Below are 9,167 nucleotides of genomic sequence, written 5' to 3' on the forward strand. Positions count from 1 at the left end.
ATACAACAATCGCAGCAGCCACAATCGCAACCGCCGCAGCAACAATCTCACCAACAAACGCATTCACAGCAAACCAATATAGTTGCTAATAGCACTGGTAGCATACTTATGCCCACTCAATTGATGTCACACTTACATCCTACGCATCATCATTTGCACAATCAGGTAATTATATTGTTAAATGATTATTTAACGGTTATTTTTGTATTGAAACACATATTTAAAAAAAAAACACATTTTTAATAGCAAACGGCACAAGAAAATCTTCCTGAGCAAACGGATCCTGAGTTGACGCGAAAATACAGAGAAAGCGCGTGCGCGTTTTTTACTGGCGCTCAGAAATCTAAAACTTTCTCCCCTAACGAGAGAGTATTGAAATTAGAGGATGGCACGGATATTCCTATCGATGATGCGTTTGAAATTTTTCGTTCCATCAGTTTCGACGATCCAGTTGATAGTAAATATTTTTTTGAAGTTTAAGGAGGAAAAAATATAGTGAAAATAATTTAACCTTTCCCATTATTCCATTTCGATATAGCAACAGAAGATCAAGAGAAGCTTGAGTTAAAAAGATTGGATGTATCGAATAACAAGGAACAGCAACAACAGCAACATTTGCATACTACACAAATAGTTCAGCAAAGCGGAAGTCCTCACGCATCCCAAGAATATTTCACTCCTGTGTTGTCAGTACCTTCGGTTTCTTTACCGGCCTTACCGTCACTACAAGTGACCAGCGCTGGTGTTCAAATAGAGGCAGACATATCAGCGGGTTTACAACTAACAAGCACGCAATCCTTGCAAAATCCGACGCTGAAGAATCGTCTGAGGGCTTTCGAAGAAGGCTTCCGCCAAGGTAGCATACATTTTCGCGAATGTATGCAACATATTAGCAGCGATACTTTTCAACCTCAATTGTTGCTTCAGTCCTCTCAAATAAGTAAGTTGTCAAACGTTCATCATTAGCACATCTATAATGTCACTGAATTTCTTGCAATAGTGAATAATTTTTCATTTACTTTCGTACTAGCATTTCCTACACAAACATTACCAGCTGTGAGTGGCGCACCAGGGATAATAGATAGTATACCTCCACATCAATCGAGTAATTATGTGCAATCCACAACTTGCAGCACTAATCAAGTTCAAGTTGCTACCCAGACTCAAGCACCCGCTACTACAACAACCGCGAACGTTGCTACCTCCGACAAGAAACAAGTGTATACCGCACCAACAACCGGCAAGGGCAAGAAGGCCAGATACCCTCTCCTGTCTCAGCAACAGTCTTGCCAGCAACAACAAACTGCCAATGCTCAACAAACTCCTAATTTTCCTGCGCAAAACTATCAGCTAGATCCAGCGACAGGTGAGAATTGTGCGACACTGCGATTTGCGTTGTAATCGCGCTGATAATACCACGCGATGATGCTCAAAGTAAATTGCCAAGAGTGTCCTCACTGTTTAGTTATTGACCAATGTACAAAATAGGTATCCCAACGGTCGGTGGATACGCGTCTAACCAAGTTCCACCCGCTCCGTTTTCGTGTATAGATGTCGATTCAGAAACTGACAGCAATCACGATACTGCGCTGACTTTGGCTTGTGCGGGAGGGCATGAAGATCTTGTAGAACTTCTTCTGAGTCGCGGTGCAGATATAGGTGAGTGAAATGTACATCGTTACGTGACTGAATTTAATATATCAAATTTTCTAGTATATTTAATATATAAGAAATATTTGTCGCCTGCATTATGAAATATATAGAAACTTTTATCAAACTGATAACGAACAAGCTGACATGCTCCATTTTCTTATAGAACATAGAGACAAGAAGGGATTTACGCCGCTTATTTTGGCCGCAACAGCTGGTCATCAAAAAGTAGTCGAAATTCTACTTAATCATGGAGCTGACATAGAAGCACAATCTGAACGTACCAAGGATACACCACTGTCTCTCGCATGCAGCGGAGGTAGATACGAAGTAGTTGAGCTTCTACTCAACCGCGGCGCAAACAAAGAACATCGCAACGTTTCTGATTATACCCCCTTGAGTTTGGCTGCATCCGGTGGTTATGTGAACATAATAAAGCTTCTACTGAGCCATGGTGCCGAAATTAATTCACGAACTGGTTCGAAATTAGGCATATCTCCGCTAATGTTAGCAGCTATGAATGGTCATACCGGTAAGAAAATTTGAAATTGCTTATTCATAAATAGTACTTGCCAATAACGAATTCCAATTTGTCAGACGTAAAGAACCTTTCATCATGACTAAAACACTAAAAGAAATATATATGACATTTTAATGTACAGCGGCAGTTAAATTACTATTGGATATGGGGAGTGATATTAACGCGCAAATTGAGACGAACCGTAACACAGCATTGACGCTCGCATGCTTCCAAGGAAGACACGAGGTTGTTAGTCTTCTTCTCGACCGAAAAGCCAATGTTGAACATCGAGCTAAAGTAACATATCTAATGTTTAAGTAGTGAATGTAATTTTTGTATTGTGCAAAATAATAACTTTTTTTTGTTTTTTTCTTAAAGACGGGTTTAACGCCATTAATGGAGGCCGCTAGTGGTGGATACGTCGAAGTCGGGCGTGTGTTACTTACTAAAGGTGCAGATGTTAATGCTACGCCTGTACCGTCATCTCGTGATACTGCCCTCACAATTGCTGCTGATAAAGGACACTGCCGTTTCGTAGAACTCTTATTATCGAGGTAATGTGTCCTTGTATCTCATGTGTCGCATTATGAAATAACAGTCCAAATGGAGAGTTTGTTTTTTTTCCCAGGGGAACCCAAGTTGAGGTAAAAAATAAAAAAGGGAACAGTCCACTATGGTTAGCTGCAAATGGAGGGCATCTTAATGTTGTGGATTTGCTGTTTCATGCAGGTGCCGATATTGATTCACAAGATAATCGTAAGGTACGCACTACAATGTGTTCTTCGACGAGAGGCTTGCGTAATAGTAGAATATGTTCTTTTTTGAAGAATTCTGAACTAGTACAATAAGTTAGAGTGAAACAAACTATAGCTATCTCACTCTGATTTATTGTATGACCAATGTACGTCAGTTCAGAACTTGGAGTGGAAAAAGAACAGATCTTGTGTTTTTTTCTGATATTAGAAATAAAATATGTACGTAAAATATATTCTATAACGATTAGGTTTCCTGCCTAATGGCCGCATTCCGAAAAGGTCATATTAAAGTGGTCAAATGGATGGTGAATCATGTAACGCAATTCCCAAGCGATCAAGAAATGACGAGATACATAGCTACAGTTAGCGATAAGGAACTTTTGGAAAAATGTCATGAATGCGTGAAAGTTATAAGAGCTGCCAAAGAGACGCAGGCCGCTAAAGCAAATAAGAATGCAAGTATATTGTTGGAAGAACTCGACATGGAAAAAAATAGAGAGGAGTCGAAGAAAGCGGCTGCTGCGCGTAGACGAGAGAGAAAGAAAAAGAAGAAGCTCGAGAAGAAGGAGGAGAAACGTAAACTTCATGAAGAGTACAAGAAGAACGAGACAGCTTTTGAGGATAAGGAAGAAAGTGGAAAGAAATCAGACGAAGAATGTGATCGAGCGGATGACAGCGAGCATGAGGGCGGCGACGAGAGAATGGAGAGCGTGCCGTCTCCTGTAAACAGAAGCCCGGAAGATCCTGATAGAGAAGAGGGTGACAGTGGAATAGATGCAAATAGTCAAGGAAGCTGTAGTAGCAATGATGTAAAAGCGAGAGAGAAAAAGAAAGAAAAGAAAAAAAAGAAGAATAATAGTCCTAATAACAACGATAAGGATACGTCCCCACAGCGTTCGTCCAAGACCCTTCTTTCACAAAACACCAATTTATCTCAAAATATAGCGACGTCGACAAAATCCCAGAATAACACTTTGGAAAAGTAAGAATACTCAAAGTTATTTAAGTAATAAGGGAAAAAGATAATTCGACGTCTCGGTACTAGATACATTTAGCGTACAGATAATGTTAAACGTTGGTAAATATTGTGAAGTATAGGCGTAGACACCACGATAGAGAGAGAGGGAGAGAGGAGGGGGGAGAGGAGAGAGAGAGAGAGAGAGAGAGAGAGAGAGAGAGAGAGAGAGTTAAAAAGATATAATCCTTTTAAATTTATATATTTAAAATACTAAGTATAAGCATTTTTTTTTTCGGGCCTATGACGGTCAAAGTTAGATCTTTTTGCCTAAATAATTCACAGTGAATTATTTATATCCTATATATGTACACATGCATATATATATATATATCATATTTTTGTAGTTATTCAAACTATGCGCCGAAATTTTTCCGGACTTTATCTAACGCAATTAAACTACTGCAATAATATCACAAGTTAAATTAAATTGACAATGTGCTGAAAATCTTAAATAAATTTATTGCGAAAAATATTACCTCGGCCGGGACTTGAACCCAGATCTCTTGTATTCCGTAGGAACGTCCTAAGCCATTAGACCACCGAGGCTGGTACCTCGGCCGGGACTTGAACTTGTGATATTATTGCAGTAGTTTAATTGCGTTAGATAAAGTCCGAAAAAATTTCGGCGCGCAGTTTGAATAACTACAAAAATATGATATATATGCATGTACATATATAGGATATAGATAATTCACTGGGAATTATTTAGGCAAAAAGATCTAGCTTTGACTGTCATAGGCCCGAATATGCTTATACTTAGTATTTTAATTTCCTGTCGATCCGAATAAAATCTTAGTATTATATGTTTAATATATTTGGAGGTATGTAAGAATAGAACTAGCTCGAAAAAAAATTGTTACTCTTGTTTTATTTTTTAAATAATTATATTTTTTTGAGAAGAGAAAGATTCAATGTTTCATAAGACGAATTATTCTTTACTTTAAAACAGCATGATTTTTACACAATAATTATATTTTACACAATAATTATGTGTTTACACAATAATAGAGTAGATATATGGTATATCATATGTAACCAAATATTGAAATATCGATTATCTTTGATATTATTTTACATGCCAATAATGTGATTTCCACAGGCGAATTATAAATAACGTTACCAGCGCAATGTCTGTATCTACAACTTCGGTCACAACCACTAGAACATCCACCACCATCAGTTCCGATCGAAAGCTGAAAGGACAATTGGTTTTTGAGTCCTCCAGGCATCCCGCTGATAGAGAAGATTTTGAAGCAACTGGTAACGAGACTTATATTCCTGGCAAAGGAAAAAAGTCTTATAATAATCAGTACGATGGAGATGCTCTAAATACATCGACGAAGGCGAACAACACTAGCCCTAAGCAAAGTGGAAAACGCGAAGAAGGATGGAAAGAAGTTGTACGAAAGTAAGATACGTATATTTAAAGACATTGAAAGTTTAGACATTTTTTCAAAATATTTTTCTTCCTTTATTTTGATAGTTTAATATTATCTTTTACAAATAGAATCATGCAACATAATTGTGATTTGTAGGGGACAATCGGATGATTCAGGCAGATTTATGAATTCACCGTTCCGTTCTAAGAAAGTATCCGTTCCCCCAAATGCTATCAGCCGAGTGATAGGTAGAGGTGGCAGTAATATAAATGCTATTCGTGTTGCAACGGGTGCGCACATTGAAGTAGAAAAGCAAAGTAAATGCCAAGTGGAAAGGATCATTACGATTAAGTGAGTATTAGATATTGTATATATCCTTTAATATATAAAGTTTGTATACTTTATATATAAAAAGATGTATACCAATCAAATCTATCGCCTTAAGGATAAAAATTTTAAATTGCTTTTGTCATTTAAAAACGTTTCTAAAAAAAAAGGTTTTAACACCACAATGTCGACATTTTATTTTTTCCACATAAATATTTCTCTAATTTTATGGAAAAATGAAATTAAATATGAAATTAAATCAAAATATCTTAAATCTAGCAAATAAGAGAATTTTTAAAAAGTTCTTATCTACGATTTAAGAAGATATCTTGATTATATTAGATGAAAATATTGGTATTTTAAATTGTCATTTTGTTGATTTTGTAGAGGCTCATCTGAAGCAACAAAACAAGCTCATACATTGATATCAGTACTTATTAAGGATCCAGATGTAGATATATTGCAGATGCTTCCGAAATCAAAACTCAATGTCGTAACAACCTCTTCGTGGGACAAATCTGTCTCCACTGTTGCTGTAAGCAAAAGAAATAAAACTATAATAAGTTTTATGCTGTATATAGAGCGATTTAATAAACTAATATCTTCTTTCAGGCAAGTAAAACGAAAATTGGTGGTTCTGTTAATAAATCATCTAATCTGGCATCCAGTACAATCAGTAACCAAATTAATAAATCAGGATATCCTTCAGGTGTGTCTACTACTAATCCCTTGGTTCCTATTCGCTCATCAAGCATGAAGCTTGCTGGTGCTTTTCCTACTTCTTTGCCACGTGCGACAGCGCCTAGACTCATGGCCGCAGGTAATATAAAACAACTATTGTACAACGAACAGTTACTATATGTGTTTATTTTTATTGTTATTAATTTAATTTGCAAAATTTAATTGTTCACGAAAGTAATATCGAATATTTTATTTTTCTTTCATATTCGTGTCTGTTATCACGTATAAAAAAATATAAAATTACTCAGAATGAAATTTCAGAGTATTAATTACATAGTGCTATTTTTTTAAAAATAAGAAACTAATCGAAAGATTTCAAATCATTTCTTTTTTACGATTTTTCATTAAGAAATATTGTTACGCACACGCGCGCGCGCATTAAAAGCGTACAGGTAAGGGCAAACAAGACGTTATTGCTAATAAATAACATATAATTCACATCAAAATGAATGTAATATTGTTGAAACGTTTTGACTGAGCCTTTTTAGAAATCTAATTTTTAATATTGTTACACGTAGTTAGTGGGTACAAATTGTAAAACAGTCTATAAAAATCTGGAAATGTAGTCAACAAGGAAAGCAAAAATTACGGGTATTACAATACGTATTGTACTTTAATTTTGTATCGTATTAAATATCACATCAATATTAAACTTACGTGTGCACATATAGCGGAGAAACGTGCGCAAGGCGTAGTTCAAATGGCGTCCTCGTCAAACACCAAGACGACGATGTCGTATACGAGTGCGATTATGACCGCTGGTAGAGCGGGGACAAAGATTGTCACCACCAGCACGACGCAGACATTCGCGGCGAAGCTATCCGAGATCACTGCCTCGACTCATAGTTCCACTACCGTCATGCAGTCCAGTCACACCGCACCGGTAAACAAGCAACAGAAGCCCATGGCCCACGCCACGACCGTAACTATTATGTCGGCCACGTCTGCGGCAACCGCTCACACAACCAGCCAGCAACAACAGTCCATAGTCAGTACATCGCCGAAACACTGCCGATCACTGCCCACCTTGTCCGCCCCGTCGGCAATAGCATCTCACTATTCCGGGAAGTCGAGTTACCCCCCAGGAACGATTGCGATTTCGTCGTCATCAGCCACAAACGCCGTGGTGACGACGAACTGTCCGGAAAATTCGATCGTCTCGACGTCAGCCAGTTCCGTTCGAGTGACACCTTCGCCACCGATTGTAGCGTTGCAAACGCAGACATTGCCACCACCACTACCAACGGCACAACAACAGCAGCAACAGCAACAATCGATGCAGCAACAGCAATCGCAACAAAATATTCGCAGCACTACGCCGATTGTGGCTCAGGAGCATCAGCAGCAGCAACAGCAGCAACAACAGCAACAGCAGCAACCTAGCAGCACGCCTCTAGAGTATTCTCTGTTTAACGATACTTTTACTAAAGTCACGCAACAGTCAATGTGGGGAGGAAGAGAAAACGAAACTCAAAAAGGCATGAATTTTGCGACTGTTGCGGGTGGTGGTGTATCGTCAAACACGAACTCCGGCCCATCTGCCGCTAAGTTTGATAGTTCCCCACCGCAGGTATGTTGAAAATGGATCACCTCTATTTGATTTTTTCACATTATATGAATGCACACAATACGAAATAGTCTCATTTGTACAATGGGAGAGTCAAAAGTAGTATACATACGAATTTCGTCTAAATTTATTTAAATTTATTTTACTTATCCCCCCTCTCCCCCATTATCTCGTGAGCAAGTGGCATGACGCCACAATATTCAAGTATGCGCGAGAAATTTGCTTCGAAAGTTTCTCGTGCCTTTTTATGTGAATTTTTTTAATGTAAATTTTTACAAAGAGAGAATGTGCATTTAAGTGACGCATGTAATAGAAAAATTATTATTTTATAATTACAACAGTATTTTAATGAATATTTAGCACCATATAAATAATATCGGTTCGATTAAAATCAATTCAATTAAAAATTTCAAAGATTCAATTTCACAGATTTCTCGCGAATATTTGAATATTGCGTCGTGTCTGTGAATTAGTGGGACTAATATGTGAACATTTTAAATTTTGTCGAACACAGGTAGACGCGTCCAAAGCTCCGGGGTACCGTGGTACAGCAATGTGTTCCCCGGTATCCAGCAAGCCGGGTAACACAAGCAATACATCGACCAACGTGATTGGCAGCGTGGTATCATGTTCCGTGCACAACAATCCTATGCAGCCCGCGCAGTTTCAGTCTTCGACGAGTTACAGCGAGCATCCACTACCGAACAAGCCGCCCGGTAGTCTAGCGGTGGCTAGACCAGTAATACCCCAACAGAACATTGATATGGGAACGGGCATGGCGGCACAGTTCAATAGGCCAGCGGTTTTTCAGGGTGATCTGACAACACGGAACGCGACGACCCATCAACCGGCAGCACACGTGATACCATCTACATCACAGCCGACACTGGACGTCAGTCTGTTCAAGGCAGCGAACAGCAGCAGCGGCAATTACGAGCATCCGAACGTCAACTCCAGCCTGTTGAAAATGATGCCGAACGATAGTCAGAGTAGCGCCGGTCATTCTCTGCTACCGTTTCATCCTCACATGCAGAGTTTCGCTCAGACTATCGCGCCATCCGCCTCCGTGATCAACACCACCGTTAGTATGTCAAGATTGAATCCGCGCGCCCCTGACTTCTCCAGTTCGCTTCACCTGAGCAATAAGCCACAAGTGACGATGTTCAATGCTGCCGCCGGATCGGCAGGATTACACCCGGCCAACATGTTC

At 38.9% G+C, this 9,167-nt stretch overlaps 1 protein-coding gene across 1 annotated transcript in view; it reads left to right on the forward strand.

Moving 5' to 3' along the window:
- mask (multiple ankyrin repeats single KH domain) overlaps positions 1-9,167 on the forward strand; it is a 27,364-nt gene that overhangs the window by 14,429 nt on the left and 3,768 nt on the right. The window contains 16 exon segments of the mRNA XM_018510018.1: positions 3-165; positions 247-457; positions 539-940; positions 1,031-1,366; positions 1,489-1,659; positions 1,817-2,182; positions 2,313-2,467; positions 2,549-2,724; positions 2,799-2,931; positions 3,174-3,907; positions 5,043-5,351; positions 5,479-5,673; positions 6,037-6,184; positions 6,262-6,469; positions 7,062-7,960; positions 8,472-9,163. Of these exon segments, the coding sequence (XP_018365520.1) occupies positions 3-165; positions 247-457; positions 539-940; positions 1,031-1,366; positions 1,489-1,659; positions 1,817-2,182; positions 2,313-2,467; positions 2,549-2,724; positions 2,799-2,931; positions 3,174-3,907; positions 5,043-5,351; positions 5,479-5,673; positions 6,037-6,184; positions 6,262-6,469; positions 7,062-7,960; positions 8,472-9,163 (5,298 nt within the window).

Source organism: Trachymyrmex cornetzi, unplaced genomic scaffold (genome assembly GCF_001594075.2).
Source record: "Trachymyrmex cornetzi isolate Tcor2-1 unplaced genomic scaffold, Tcor1.1 scaffold322, whole genome shotgun sequence".
In the NCBI taxonomy this organism is placed as follows: Eukaryota; Metazoa; Arthropoda; class Insecta; order Hymenoptera; family Formicidae; genus Trachymyrmex; species Trachymyrmex cornetzi.